This window comes from Dermochelys coriacea, chromosome 24, assembly GCF_009764565.3.
Source record: "Dermochelys coriacea isolate rDerCor1 chromosome 24, rDerCor1.pri.v4, whole genome shotgun sequence".
NCBI lineage: Eukaryota > Metazoa > Chordata > Testudines > Dermochelyidae > Dermochelys > Dermochelys coriacea.
Window position 1 is genome coordinate 355,382 of NC_050091.1, and position 15,019 is coordinate 370,400.

General features: G+C 57.9%; 2 protein-coding genes and 1 long non-coding RNA gene across 4 annotated transcripts in view; 2 read left to right on the forward strand and 1 right to left on the reverse strand.

The window, feature by feature from the left end:
- LOC122457418 overlaps positions 1 to 15,019 on the forward strand; it is a 28,762-nt gene that overhangs the window by 6,527 nt on the left and 7,216 nt on the right. The window lies entirely within an intron of this gene.
- Positions 400 to 4,110, reverse strand: FDPS (farnesyl diphosphate synthase). 2 transcript variants are annotated; one of them, XM_043502248.1, is made up of 10 exons: positions 4,021 to 4,110; positions 3,812 to 3,954; positions 3,234 to 3,374; positions 3,006 to 3,086; positions 2,716 to 2,838; positions 2,269 to 2,387; positions 1,814 to 1,886; positions 1,493 to 1,570; positions 1,272 to 1,406; positions 400 to 887 (listed from the first exon to the last, which is right to left on the reverse strand). In XM_043502248.1, the coding sequence occupies exons 2-10, from the start codon at positions 3,944 to 3,946 to the stop codon at positions 687 to 689; spliced, it is 1,086 nt and encodes a 361-aa protein (XP_043358183.1). In that variant the 5' UTR covers positions 3,947 to 3,954; positions 4,021 to 4,110; the 3' UTR covers positions 400 to 686. The 2 variants fall into 2 exon arrangements, with proteins under 2 accessions (XP_043358183.1, XP_038238750.1); XM_038382822.2 differs by having other exon boundaries at positions 2,269 to 2,357; positions 4,021 to 4,108.
- Positions 5,962 to 11,955, forward strand: PKLR (pyruvate kinase L/R). Its single transcript, XM_043502245.1, is given in 12 exon segments — positions 5,962 to 6,106; positions 6,432 to 6,611; positions 7,133 to 7,224; positions 7,681 to 7,741; positions 7,744 to 7,811; positions 8,072 to 8,258; positions 8,524 to 8,794; positions 9,993 to 10,143; positions 10,393 to 10,572; positions 10,773 to 10,939; positions 11,257 to 11,438; positions 11,709 to 11,955. Coding segments are annotated over 12 exon segments (1,653 nt in total). The 5' UTR covers positions 5,962 to 6,099; the 3' UTR covers positions 11,816 to 11,955.

A 15,019-nucleotide genomic window follows, 5' to 3' on the forward strand; every position in this document is an offset into this window, starting at 1 on the left:
TGGGATCTCTCCCTCCACCCTTAGAACCGGCTTTGCTCATTTGTCAGCTTTTACTCCCTGGGAGGCTAGCCTTTGCATGCAGGTGTCTCCCAAGCAGCCTGCTCAGATGGGATGAGAGCAGATGCTTTGGACAAGCTCTTTAACAAGAGGCTAGATTAGAGATGCTCCCCTTCCCCAGGCCCATCTTGCCAAAGAAACACAAGTGGTGCAGCTAGGTCAGGTTCTATGGCAGTTCCCCATCTTATCTCTGGGTCAGCTGAGCCCCTTGGGACCAGATCCCATGTCCACCCCAGGCCAGATGGCCAGCAATGCTGCTCACAGCCCCTGAGCAGGCAGGTGTGTTGAGAGAGACAGAGGCTCTCGGGACAGGGGTGTCCCCATAATCATACAGGCAGCAACTACAATAACTTATGTTTATTGATACAAACGCTTTGCATCTCTGCTATCACAGCTGATCTGTTGCATGAACAGTGGGCTTCTGTCCTTCACTCCAACACAAGACAGCAAAGAACCATATCAGATGCTATACAGGTCACCATCCCCAATGGAATGGGCACAGGGAAGGCGTCACCTTCCCCTAAGCAGATGAGTTTGCAGAGTCAGCTCCCATGCCAGAAGCTGGGCCTGGTGGAAGGAGGCCTGTCAATGCCTTTCCTGTCACAGCCCTGAGGAGCCAGCCCACCCTGTCATTTCTGACGCTTGTAGATCTTCTGGGCCAGGCCAAGGAAAATTGCTTTGGGGAGGTGGTTGGCATGTTTCTCAATCAGCTCCTCCAGGCGGTGGTAGCTGCTCTCCTCACACTCGTGGTAGGCTGCCCTCATGCCCACAGTTTCATACAGCTCCTTCACTGTGGCCACCTTCTCCGGCTCCTTTTGCCCATAGTTTTCCTGGAAGCCAAGGAACAGGGTCAGACAAGGCCCAGCCCAGAATGTAGCTGCTGGCTGCCACAACCAGCTGCACCTGGAGCCATCACCTCCCCCCTCCCCCCGTTTTGGGATCTGCATCCTCCTGTCATAGGGCTCAGCACTCTTATCACTAGACCCCCAACTATGAGCCGAGCAGCTGTCAGGGTCTGATTGGCAGGACTTCTCATGCACAGTGAGCTTTTCCAGATACACATTAGGGTCCAGAACTGTACCCCTTCTCCACCAACAGGTTCACGCTACGGGAACAAAGCCAGAGCCAAGCTGGCAGCTGGTACCTCAGGGTCAGGACTGTTTCCCATCTGTGCCAAGCTGCCTCCCCACCCTCTACCCAGCTGCTGATGTTACCTCCAGGAGCTGCCTCTGCTCTGGTGAGACGTGGTGCAGACACTCCACCACCAGCCAGCTGCACTTGTTGTCCTGAATGTCAGTGCCAATCTTACCCGTCAGGTTTGGATCCCCAAAACAGTCAAGGAAGTCATCCTATGGGCAGAGAGCCAGTTACAGGCCTCCTCACTGTGAGCTTCCCAGAGCCCAGAAGCACCCTGGGGCAGGGAGGAGTCTCCTACCTGGATCTGGAAGAACTCTCCCATCTCCAGCAAGATGGCTTTGGCGTTGGCATGCTCCTCCTCGCTGTCAATGCCGGCCTAAGAAATGGTAGGGGCTGAGACACTTGCTGGCATATTCCAGCACCTGCATCCCCCAGCCTGTTATATCCTTCCCCACCACCTTTCTTCCCTACCCAACTTCACCGATCCTCAGACATCAGCTCCCCTCCATCCCAGCCTCCCACCCACACATCCCCACTTCCCCAGTCAGCCTGGCTCATGCCCCATGGCCTCTCCATTGCTGCTTGAACCCACGTAACCAGCAGCTGGAGTTACACTCACCATGTACATAGCAGCCGCAACCGGCAGGTAGAAAGAATAGAAGGCCGTCTTGTATTTAACGATTGCCTTGTACCTGCCAGACAGTATCCACACTCAGTAACGCTGGCCTCAAGTCAACTTAAGTCCCTGTATCTGGTCTGCACAGACACTGGGGTCACTTCCTGTGGGAGGGGCCGGGTACAAGTCCTGCTCCCCAACAGGGGAATCAAGTGTCCCTTCTCCAGCTGGTTTGGAGTGATAAGTTGCTCCTGCAGGGCTGTCCCCAGAGCCCGATGGGCCTAGCAGAGAGATGAGCACCCCTCTCTGACCACCCCAAAGCTAGACAGAGGTGCCCAACAGAACTCTGAAGTGACAGGACTATTTGAGAGTTAAGGTCACCTCTAAACCTACAGAACCCAGGACTCCACTCCTCCCCCACCTGCACTGGGCAGGATTCTTCTGCCCCAGCACCTCACCTCTGCACAGTGAAATGACTAAGATCAACGTGGCCAGGTGGAGCGGTGATGAGGTCCAGTGCCTGTCCCAGCTCGGTCTGGTATGACGTCTGGGGACAAGAGATGTTATGGACCCAACCCTACATGACAATTTTCACAGTACTCTCTGAGGAGACACAGTACTCTCTGAGGTGCTACTCCAGGCAGCACATGGGGAGCCTGAGTGCCTGCCCCCACACTATCACTGAAGAGAGGAGCTGCCATCTCACTGTCACTGTCCCGCAGGCACTCCCCTCCAATACTGGAGGAATGCAGCCCCAGGGTAATGCACAGGAAAGGCAGAGACTTTCCAAGAACAAAGCAGAGAGACTTGAACAAGGTCTAAAGTGCCTTTGAGTGTGGTGGCGTGGGGGTGACCCAAGGGTGGGACTAGATGGGAGATCTTGGGGGCACAGGGACCAGCCCCACCTGCAGGAAGAGCTCAAGCAGGTGCACATAGTAGGGCTGCCGCCGGCAGTATTTCTTCAGCAACTGGTAGATACAGGACTCGAGGAGGAAGGAATCATTCACAGCATCCAAACCAATTCCCTCCTGCAACAGAAAAGGGACAGGTTATATCAGCAGGCCCAGCCACCCAGGCACCCCTCCCCCCACACTTTCTAGAGACTCCTCAACCTCTCCCCCAATACCTCAGGCATCCCACCCCCATGCCCACCTTCCCCTGTGCCCCCATTCAGACCCCCGACAGCCTCTACTACCTTCTTATACCAGCAGGGTTGGCCACGCCGGGTGAGTGAGAAGTCCATAATGTCATCAGCCACCAATAAAAAAGCTTGGAGCTACAATAAAAGGAGTTATAAGATAAACTTGCACAAGGCCCCATTACGGAGCTTCTGCATCCCCAAATCCCACCTTGACACTGAGATGCCGCCCCAATAGGAGCATCTTCTGCTCCAGGTTGAGCCCAATTCAGAGCACACACTAACCAACTCGATGCACCAGCCAACGGTCAAGGCACATTGGAAGCTTTCTGGGTCCTGCTGGTCTGGCCCCACCAGCTCCCGGAAGGCAGCCAGCACTGTCAGGCCCCGGTTATACTTCCCACCTGGGGTGTTGTATTCCAGAATCTGGAGAGGACACAAGGGGAAAGGAAGCTGTGCAGTCATCCCAGAAGGACCTCATCCCACAGCTCCCTGCCCATGGTTCAGAGAGGTACAAAGCCCACCTGCATTGTACGTCCTGTGAGGAGGAGTCTTGCCCTGGTCCCAGGGAGATGATGGCCTTGCCTTAGTATCACAGTACTGCCATACAATCAACAGCTAGGGACCTATCCCCCAGAGAGCAAGTGTGAACGGAACATAACCGGTCCAGTGAACCTGCAGGCAGTCTGAAACAATAGCTTGGGGGAGGGGCTATTCATCGCAGCGAGACGTTCACTCTGAAGCCTACAGACGGCAGCTTGAAGTGCCAGCAATGTCACCGCTGGCAAAAGCACCCAGTTCCTATGTTCCCCCGAGGCGTGTCCTGGCCCAGTAACCTCAAGCCCCCGCAGTCCCCGCCTCACCTCCTTCAGCCGGGCGACCGCGTCGCCCACCTCGGGGTGCTGGAGCCCATCTGCGGTGAGGTCCCGGAGCACCTGGGGGAAGAAGTCCACAAAGGCCGCCCTGTCCGCCGCCGCCGTCCCCACAGCCCCGCTCATCGCGGTGCCTGCAAGAGAGCGGGACTCAGAGCCGGGATCCAGCGGGGGCCGCCCCTCCCCAGCCGGGCACCCACCTGCCTCCGCTCCGCTCGGCGCCGCCGCTCGGAAAAGGACCAGCTGGGCCGCGCGGCACACTGGGACTTGTAGTTCTCGGCTGTCAGAACCCCGCAGCAGCCGGCGCCGCTCCTCCGTCCATGAACTACAGTTCCCGGCATGCCTCGGGAAGGGAGCGGGGCCCTATGGCGGACCATGGCAGGCGGCAGCGCTCATTGGCCAGCTCCATCGTATGAGGATGGGCTCGGGAACTCTGAGCCAGTAGGAAGGTGAAGGGGCGGGGTTACCCCTTATTGGGCCTTGTGATTGGAGGAGGCTAGAGGAGCGTTATGGGCGGTAACCCGCAGATGTTAACCCTTTAGATTAGGGTGTGATGGGGAGGGGAAGGGCCAGAGGGGAGGGGAGTTGGGTGTGATGGGGAAGGGAAGGGACGGAGGGGAGGGGAGTTGGGTGTGATGGGGAAGGGAAGGGAAGGGAAGGGACGGAGGGGAGGGGAGTTGGGTGTGATGGGGAGGGGAAGGGCCAGAGGAGAGGGGAGTTGGGTGTGATGGGGATGGGAAGGGAGCAAAGGGGAGGGGATTGGGTCTGATGATTGTAAGGAATTTGACCCTTGAGCATGGCAGGCGTTGGCAGCCTGTCTATACTATGACTCAGATTCTGGGCTGCATCTCCAGTAGGCACCGCAGGGGGTGGAGGGGGAAGGGGCTAAAGTGTCTGTAAGGGATTCTGGACTGCTTCAGGAGCTGAAGAGGCTCCCAGCCCTAGGGAGTGCCAGACTCTTTGGAAGCCCCCATAACCCCTCTCCTCCCCAGGCCTGATTGTCCAAAGGGAGCAGCAGTCACCTGCCTGGACAGGAAGCCAAAGCAAGGGTGTTGTGGCCCTCCCCTGGGAGCAGGAACAGGCAGATGGGAGAATCAGTTGACACCTACCCAGAGAGGGAATTGGGTTCTTAGGACACATACCAGCATTGGGGGGGAGGGGAGAAGAGATGCGTGGTTCATGGGGCAGGGATTGGGGTAGGGAGTTGCTATAACTGGGACCCCCCAGTATTGGGCTGAGCCAATAAATTGGATTTGGGTTAACAGTTCAGGAAGAGGATGCCCCCAGCTGCTTTGGATGGGAGTGGGACAGCGCCTGGGCCAGGGAGCAGCAGGGAGGGGTTGAGAATGGGTGGCTCAAAAGGGGCTGGCAGAGAAACGTCTGCCACTTCCGTGCCACAGAGCTGCTGGGAAGGAAAGGCAGCAGCAAAACCTGAGCAAGGTGGGTGCCCCAGTTGTGGTGCAGCAGGTCACCCCTCCTTTGCAGACTTGGCAGGGGTGGGGGGAGCACAGACTGCAGCCCCTATCCTGGCAAGGGCCTTCACCCTTGCATCTCTCCTCCAGGGGACAGACCTTGGAGCTGGGGCCTGACTCTCCCACAGTACAACTCCACTGGCTTCCCCTGGCCTATTCTCAGCCACCCCAGGCCTACCCCTCCTTCTCTAGGGTGGGGGGCATGTCTGTTGGATCCAAGGAGTATCTGTGATGTTCTAGTGCCACAGGAGCATTAGTAATAATAGTGTCTGGGATAGAAGTGCCAGGCCTTGCCTGTCACCCCATGGCTAAGGACTGGCCCTGGGCCCTTCGTATTATCCCAGCTGGGGCAGACTCCTGAGTTCCCACTGAGACTGGAATGGGCGCAGTCTTTCTGTCCACACAGACTCCGGCTCTGCGTCTTTCTGTCCTGGTGGGGCCACAGGTGGGGCGGATGGTGCGGGTGCCCAATGACAGATTTGAGGGGTTGGGTGGGAGTATCTGGTACCCACAGCTCAGGCCCCAGGGTCTGGATATTGTTAACAGACTGACAGCAGCTCAAGCCCCTGTTCTATAGGGGTGTGCAGCTTGGGTGGTGTCCCAGGTGGTGCCGCCATCTCCTGGGATTGGGTAATGGCCTCTCCTGTACTGTCAGTCAGCTGCAGGGTCAGCCTGGGTCTGGTGAGTCTTTAACTAGTTCATGTCACCTCTGGGCTGGGAGCCTCTGTCCCAGGGACACATGTGACTGAAGGCTTGGAGCCAGAAGCTGGTGGGCAGGTGAGCCCCAGGGGATTCTGGATCCACACCATGGAAGGTGAGTCTGGGCCCTGCTCAGCTGCTCCTTCACTGAGTCCTGGGAAGCGATCATCCAGGGACTCCAGACGGCCAGGCCGGTGGGTCTCTGTACTGTGAGTTCTAGCACTCAGGGAGCAGCAATGCTGTGAACACTCTGATCACGAGGCACAGCAGTGATCACAGGACACTTGGCAGGTTCCTTGATAAGGCTATGCCACGTCCTGCCTGCCTCACCTGCGTGGGAGAGACCCAGGCAAGCAGCCTGGCCCAGTGCCTGGGTTAAGGGCCCTTGGGAGAGCGCCACTGGCAGGGTCCTAACACAGGAGTTGTCCCTGTGTCAGCAGGTGCCGCGTTGAGGCTTCTGGACAACATGTTCCAGCTCACCCAGGAGCTCAGCGCGGCCTTTTTCCAGAGGCACCAGCTGACTGCTGCTATGGCCGACACCTTCCTGGAGCATCTCTGTTTGCTGGACATAGACTCTGAGCCCATCACCACCCGCAACACCAGCATCATCTGCACCATAGGTACCCACCCTCTTCCCCACATGAACTGCTGCAGCTAAAACTTGGGAGGACTCACAGTGGCAGCTAATGACCAGCTGGGGTGCTGGCTCCTCTAAGGCAGTGTTTCTCAATCTCTTCGATACCAGGGATCAGCTTGCTGCCTTCTTAAACTGTGTTAGGAGATGTCAGGGACCGGTGCCAGTCCGTGGGCCAGTCGTTGAGAACCACTGCTCTAAGGGACACTGGGTTTGGATAAAAGTTTGAGGGACCCATCTAGGGGGAGTGAGGGTAGGGTGACCAGACAGCAAATGTGAAAAATTGGGATGGGGTGGAGGGTAATAGGAGCCTATGTAAGAAAAAGACCCAAAAATTGGGACTGTCCCTATAAAATCGGGACATCTGGTCACCCTAAGTGAGGGGCACAGATGAGCTCCTGGGGCATAAGAACAAGATGTGAGACACCTGCTGGGGAGGTGGGGAATGGATTTGAGGGGAAGCACCCTCCCATCAGCAGTACTCACCTGAGCCCCATGCTGTTAAAGGTCCTGCCTCCCGCTCTGTGGAGATGCTGAGGGAGATGATTAAGGCTGGAATGAACATCGCACGCCTGAACTTCTCGCATGGCTCACATGAGGTACGAGAGGAGGTACATGCCAAGCATCACATCAGATCAGGAACCACCAGTCTCTCAGGATGGTGGTGGGATCTTGGTAGTGCACAGTTAGGGAATATCCTGCACACTGGAGACAGCTGGGGAGCAATCCTACCCTGTGATTGGCTGACAGTCCTGTCTGGTGAGGCTGGAATGAGGAAGATTCCTCGCTCTGGGGTCCTGGGGGAAGGAGCTGGGATGGGAAATTATTCCTGCAGACTTGGAGGCAGACCCAGGATGCGGCCCACTTTGGGGATAGAGTCCCAGAGGCATAGCACAGAGACCCTGGGGAAAGGGAGGGGCGGGGCAGGGTCCCAGGATGGGTAAGGATAGTGATGAAGGTGCAGAGCCCCCAGGGTGGGGCAGGGTCCCTGGGGACAAGGCACAGGGCCTTTGGATGGTCTCTGCCCTGCAGATCCAGCCCTTTTTCTCCAACAGTGTCATGCCGGATCCATTGAAAACATCTGGGAGGCAACTGAGAGCTTTGCCTCCAACCCCTTTTCTACCACCCTGTGGCCATTGCCCTGGACACCAAGGGGCCAGAAATCCACACGGGGCTGGTGAAAGCGGTGAGTATGGCAAGATCAGCAGCAAAACGGGGTGCGAGGGTCTGCCCAGCTCTGCTGCAGAAAGCGTCATTGGAGGGATCAGGCAGCTGGGCATGGGGGCAGTGGGTGCTGGGCATGAGGAAGCATTGTCAGAAGGCTTGGGAAGGTGACTGTGAGGGGCTGGTGCATCGTGGACTGGGCTGTGGTGAGCAGAGCTGGTCTAGCTGGATCAGGGAAGGCCAGGTTGTGATGGAGCCCCAATCCCATCCGTGCTGCTGCAGGGCGAGAACATGGAGGTGGAGCTAGTGAAGGGCTCCTGGGTGACAGTCACCACTGATGATGCCTTCAAGGAGTGCTGCGACCAGGCCACCATCTGGGTGGATTACAAGAACCTCCCCAACGTCGTCAAGGTCGGTGGGAAGATCTTTGTAGATGATGGGCTCATCTCCCTGCTGGTCAAGGAAATCAGTATGTCCCCCCACACTCTGTGGGGCTCTGCACTCGCTCCCAGCCCACGATCCTGGAGTGTCTGTACTGCTCCTTGTTGCCCCCGCATGTCTGTGCTGCCCCCCCCGCCTAAGTCACCTGTCCCCTTTCCATGTGATTCCCTCACCCCTGCCCCTTCTGTGCCCCCTTCTGCCCCCTGGAGCTTCCATGCTGGCCCCTCTGTGCCTCATGCTACTCCCTTGGGCAGGGTGTCTCAGCCTGATCCTGCTGCTCTCTCTCTGGCCAGGTGCTGACAGCTGCATAACGGAGATAGAAAATGTGGGGATGCTATGCAGCCGTAAGGGGGTCAACCTGCCAGGGGCAGAGGTTGACCTCCCAGCTGTGTCAGAGCGGGACATCTGTGACCTGCACTTCGGGCTGCAGCATGGTGTAGACATGATCTTCGCCTCTGTCATCCGCAAAGCCGCAGATGTGGCCGCCATCCGGGACGTGCTGGGCGAGCGTGGCTGTGCTATCAAGATCATCAGCAAGATCGAGAACCACGAGGGTGTCAGAAAGTAACTGTCTCATCTACCCTTCAGCCTCACTGAGTACTCACTCTTCCGTCCATCTGTTCCTATGTCCCACTGAGCACCCTGGCCACCCCATGTCCATCTCCCAGTCCTGCTGCATCCATCTGTTCCTGTGTCCTAATGAGCACCCACCCCCACTGTGTCCATCTTGTCTGTCTGTCCCAGATGTCCATCTCTGCCCTGCATCCATCTGTCCCTCTGCTCCACCAAGCACCTGCCCCCTCATGTCCATCTCTGCCCTGCATCCATCTGTCCCTCTGCTCCACCAAGCACCTGCCCCCTCATGTCCACCTCTGCCCTGCATCCATCTGTCCCTCTGCTCCACCAAGCACCTGCCCCCTCATGTCCATCTCTGCCCTGCATCCATCTGTCCCTCTGCTCCACCAAGCACCTGCCCCCTCATGTCCATCTCTGCCCTGCATCCATCTGTCCCTCTGCTCCACCAAGCACCTGCTCCCTCATGTCCATCTCTGCCCTGCATCCATCTGTCCCTCTTCTCCACCAAGCACTTGCCCCCTCATGTCCATCTCTGCCCTGTGTCCGTCTGCCCCTCTGCTCCACCAAGCACCTGCCCCCTCATGTCCATCTCTGCCCTGCATCCGTCTGCCCCTCTGCTCCACCAAGCACCTGCCCCCTCATGTCCATCTCTGCCCTGCATCCATCTGTCCCTCTGCTCCACCAAGCACCTGCCCCCTCATGTCCATCTCTGCCCTGCATCCATCTGTCCCTTTGCTCCACCAAGCACTTGCCCCCTCATGTCCATCTCTGCCCTGTGTCCGTCTGCCCCTCTGCCCCACCCACCACCCTCTGCTACACACTGCACTGAGTGATCTGCCCCTTTGTCTGTGTATCTCTGCACCCCCAGTACCGGGTGTCCATCTGCCCCCCCGCCCCACAGGTGAATTGCAGGGTGCAGTCCCAGGAATCCGGCAGTCCGGAACGCTGCCCTGTCTGTCCACCTGTAAAATTGGCCATGGGAAAAAGAAACTCCTACTTGTGACCTCCTCTTGCCCAGAGCTCGCGACTCTCCTTCCTGCACACTAACCGCTAGACTCACTGGTTCTGTAAACACTCTCTGCAGCAGTGCAGCACTTTCTGTGAGTTGGCTAGGGTGGCGGACACCAGGGCCGGGTTTCTTCCGGGCCCTGCCCATAGCGCTAAGCCTGGCTCTGCCCTGCTGCAGGTTCAATGAGATCCTGGAAGCCAGTGATGGGATCATGGTGGCTCATGGGGACCTGGGCATCAAAATCCCAGCAGAGAAAGTCTTCCTGGCTCAGAAGATGATGATTGGCCACTGCAACCGTGCCGGGAAGCCTGTGATCTGTGCTACACAGGTTAGCCCCCACCCCTGAGCAGCAGGAGCTGACATGGACAGACCCAACTCTGCTGTGCCCAGCTGGGGACTCCAGATCCTGCCCCGCCAGGTCTGGGGGATTAGGCAAAACCCCCAACCCCTATATCTGTGTGGGAGCCCTGGACACTGGGAATGCTGGGTGAAGTGCTGGTCTGGCGCTAGCGATGAGGATTAGGCCTCATCATCATGTGAAACATGTCCTTGACGTCTCCCTCCCTTTCCCCCACAGATGCTGGAGAGCATGATCAAGAAGCCCCGTCCCACCCGGGCAGAGAGCAGCGACGTGGCCGATTCCAATTCCGATTCCAAAACCTAGTGAATTGTGCTGGACGGAGCTGACTGCATCATGTTGTCAGGAGAGACAGCCAAGGGGGCCTACCCTGTGGAAGCTGTGCGCATGCAGCATGCAGTGCGTACCCTGGAGAGATGTAAGAGCACTTCAGCCTGGCCTCTCCCAGCAGGAGGTGCTATGGGAAGTGGGATGGAAGTGTGGCTTTGGAGGGAGCTGCCAGCTCTTGGCTCAGTCTCCCCCAGCAGGGCGTACTGTAGGGAGGCTTGGGCGTGTTGGCTGTAGTGAGACCATTCACCAGCTGCTTGGTCTCTCTGCAGATCGCCAGGGAGGCTGAGGCTGCCATCTATAACCAGCAGCTGTTTGAGGAGTTGTGCAAGGTCACCTCTCTGAGCCAGGACCCCACCAAGGTGACAGCCATTGGGGCCGTGGAGGCATCCTTCAAGTGCTGCACTGTGGCCATCATTGTGCTGACCACTTCGGGCAGGTAAGAGGTGAAGGGCTGGTTCTCCTGGGATGGGGGCTGTGCTCTTGGAGAGAGCATGGAGCCAGGCTCCTGTATGGAGGTTGTACCTTTCAGGGTGCCCAGAGGAGGAGACTAGTGGGTCGGAACCTTCCCCTTGGAACAATGTGTATCACTAACTCCTGGCCTGCTTAGCGCCCTTTCTGCAGGGAGCTTGCAGCACTTCCAGATCTCACAGACCTGAATGGAGACAGGGCTATCCCGCACACCAGGCTGAATCCAGGGAGTGAATATGGGGATTGGGCTGTTTTACTCCTTTTAACCTTCCGCCTTTCTCACAGGTCTGCACAGCTGCTCTCCCACTACCGGCCTCGTGCCCACATCATTGCCTTGACACGGAATGAGCAGGTGGCACGCCAGGTGCACCTGTGCCGCAGTGTCTTCCCTGTGCTTTATCGGGGAGTACAGCAGAAGGTGTGGGCAGATGATGTGGATCACAGAGTGCAGTTCAGCATAGAGATGGGTAAATGTGACCCTCCCCACAACACCTGCCTAGCCCAGCCAGCTCCCCTCTACCCCATGCCCGGCACGGCCTTTCCCCCAGTGCCCAGTCCCAACCACTTCACCCAGCTCCCAGCAATTCCTGGTCCACGCCATCTGTCTGGCCCAGCCAGCCTCCCATCCCCCTGCTGCTCCATGGGGACCCTGCCAGGGTCACCTTGCCTCTGCTGCTCCTGCCTGACCTTTCCCCAGCCTGCTCTCCCCTCACTCACCAGCTCCTTCTCCTCCCCAGGGAGGGTGCGTGGATTCCTGTGCTCCAATGATGTCATCATTATCATGACAGGCTGGAGACCTGGTGCCGGCTACACCAACATCATGCAGGTGGTGAAGGTATCGTGAGGAGCTGCTGGGAGAGAGGGCTGGGGCTGATGCTTCCATCTCCCACACTGGAAGCTCCCTGCTCCTGCTTCTTCACTTCATGCTGTGGCCCCGTCTGTACCACACAGCTTCCAGGCTTCAGCCAGTAAACGTTTCACCCAGGACCGCTTCCCTGGCATTACTGAACCAGCCCCCCAGGGGCTCTGTGGATACATCACCAGCATCACCACAGGGACCGCCCCAGACCCAGAGGGAAATGAGGGAGGAAGGTCCTAGACTCCAGAACACAAACTCCCCTCACTATGTCCTCCCAGCTAGGATTCTGCCACTGCCCCAGGGAGGCCCAACCAGGAGCTGTTGTGGCTCTTGGACCCCTTGGCAGCATGGGGGACCCTGGATGGGGTGGAAAGGTGGCAGCTGGGGTGAGGATGATGAACACAAAGGCATGGGAGTGGGTAGGGTGTTGGCACTGGGGGCATTGGGGCTGGGGATGGAAGCACAGGGCAGGGACAACTAGAACTCAGTCACACACTGGCGTGGTGGGTGGATGGCACCCTCGGAGGGGTCGGCCAAGCAGTATGAGCATGGGCTGGGGCAGGGGCATGCCCATCCTGTGCTTCACCAGCTGAGGAGCTCCTGCCCCAGGGTGGGAGTCACCCTGAGCTGAGACCTCAAGCCTACATCACCCCAGCTCTGATTCTGGGGAAGTTATCAGAACTAGCTCCTTCCTCCCACACCTGCTGGAAGAAGCCTGTCCCAGCAGCTGTGTCAGGCTCTGGAGCATTGGTACTGCCAGGGCCCTGCAGCATGTTCAGGCATCTGCCCTTGGGGGCTTCCCATGTGGCCAGGATCCTGCTGGGGTGTGGGGAGGGGGCTAACACGGGCAGGGCCAGAGGAGGTAGACACTCCCCTGGCCCTGCTTCTGAGCAGCCAGAAACCTGCTCTTTCCCCAGGACATCCCTCTGCTGCAGGTTCCCCAGGGACAGCTCTAGCTTCTGTGATGGGGACGGGGCTGGTGCTGCAAGTTTTCCCCTCCCTGGGATCAGGGAGCAGCTGGGCTGGTGCTGTAGCACCCCTCCCCCCCTGCTCCGGGTCACTTACCTCATGCGTTTCTGCTCGTGCCCATGTGCTGATTGGCAGTCTCCCTGTTATCTGCCATGATCCCTTGATCTGCAACTAAACTCATTTTAATCAATCTCTGCCCAGCTCCCTGTAATCCCTTTCACCAACTGCTGCTGCTCCCAGAGGCACTGAGCCCCTAAAGCTAAATCCCACCAATCCCACTTCTCCATGGCTATAGCAGTGCCGGAGGCTAATGGCCATGGGAGACTCCTGGCTTCCAAGGGACAAGCTGATGGGACAGAGTCCCTGCTAATCGCTGCAAACCCGGCCTCCTTGAGGCTACATCTAACATACCCTAGGGCCAGGCTCTGTGGGAGAGCACTGCAGGAGGGGGAGCTGGGCTGCTCCCTCTTCTGGGCTACAAGGGTTTGGGCCATGCTGGACTGTGCCACTCTCTTCTCTGGACTGGGGCAGACAGGGCCTGCCCCGGAGCTGCTCTTCCTTCACAGCCACTGGGCAGTCCAGGGGCTGTGATTAGCCTGAGCTCTGCAGACAGATGGAACTGGTGGGTAAATCTGAGCTCTCCCAGCACCCGGGCCATATGGGCAGAAATAACATTTCCAAGCAAATGCTCTTTTCCCTTCCTCCGGCCTCAGTGCATGCGAGAGAACAGCCTAGACAGGGCCCTGCTCTGCTGAGCCCTAAGGACCTACACCCACAAAGCCAATCTGTGCAGAGGGGGCCAGTGTAATTTCCCACCTTTTTATGGGGCCCGAAGGGTTAACTGTGATGTGGTTACTCATAGTCATCTCCTGGGGAAAGCCCCCTCTGGAAGGAGCAAAGCCAGGAGAGCAGTCCTGCCCCAGCCCCAGGGCCCAGGCTAGGTAGGACCTGTTCCAATTTCTATACAATGGCCCAGCCCCGGGGCTCCCAGCAGGTGTCCCCTGCACTCCCTCTTTCCTTGGGCTCATGGATGAGGGAGCAGAAGAGCCCTGGTGCAAGGTGCATGGGTGAGCTTCATGCCCATGAGAGACAGGGCTGTAAGGGGCCTCACATGTGTCTTGCTCCAGAGGGATTTCCAGCCCCAGCGTGGGGGCCCTCTCCCTGGCGGCTGTCAGTGCCACTGACCATCGTCCACACAAACAGCTGGTAGGCTGCAGCGCTGCCCCTGGCATTCCCAAACAGGAACCCAGGGATGCAGGGAGCCCAAGGACCAGAGTCTAAGAAGCTCAGAGTCAGCATAATCTGAAATAATCAAATTAACAAGAAACCTGCTAATCGGGGCTGAACTCCTCCTGTGTCATGGAGCCTAATTCCTGCACAATAAGGGGCTGCTGCTAGCGCCTCCAGTGAGTAAATGTCCTGGGGACAGACAGACACAGGGGCACCTGCTGCCCAGCTCTGTTCTCCCCTCCCCCCAGGGGGTAGACAGACACCGCTGTGCCTCAGGGGCAGTACTGGGAGTCCCAGCTGGGCATGGCTAGGGGCCAGCTCACTGTGCTAGAAGCCTAACTGGGGACTGACAAGGCACTGCTGCAGGGAAGCTTGCAGCCCTGGGCACTGCTGGGGAAAGCATGCAGCACTGGCATTCAGCTGGGCACTACTTTGAGGTCACTCCCTCTGCTTTTCCCCATCTTGAACTGGCTAGTGGGATACTGTAAGGCTGCAGCAGCTGCCTGTGGATGGGCTCAGATCTATACCCCAGGGCAGCTGGTGGGGATTACCTTGGGTTTCGGCTCGGTGCTGCACACACCACAGAGGTTTCTGTTCCCTGCAGAAATGTTCATTGGCTGCAGGGGTGCCTGGATCCCCAGCACCAGCCCATCGTGCCCTGTGTGACCTTGATTTAATCTGCTTAATGCCTGAAGGCCAAGCTGCAATCAGGCGCTATTAACCCTCCCTCCCCCCAGTTAATAAATGGAAGAAAGACTCTAAAGATTAAATACTAATCCCAAAATAAAGCGGTGTGTGTGGGGGGTCCCAGCTGCTGCCGCTGTGTCTGTGGGGGAGTGTTTGCTGCCTGTTGGGGAGTGGGTGATGTATGTGTGGGGGTACGATGCAGCCAAACCCTCCTCTCGGCTCCTAGGATGGAAGTGGGGGCCAAGTGCAAACTGCTACCTCAGTACACTATCCTTGTTTTAAAAATCCACCACAGACTTGCCC

Coding starts and splice junctions, on each gene's coding strand:
- FDPS (XM_043502248.1), bottom strand. CDS start 3,946: ATGAGCGGGGCTGTGGGGACGGCGGCGGCGGACAGGGCGGCCTTTGTG. Junction 3,087..3,233: donor TTGGCTGGTGCATCGAGTTG/GTTAGTGTGTGC, acceptor CTTTTATTGTAG/CTCCAAGCTTTTTTATTGGT. Junction 2,839..3,005: donor AACCCTGCTGGTATAAGAAG/GTAGTAGAGGCT, acceptor TTTCTGTTGCAG/GAGGGAATTGGTTTGGATGC.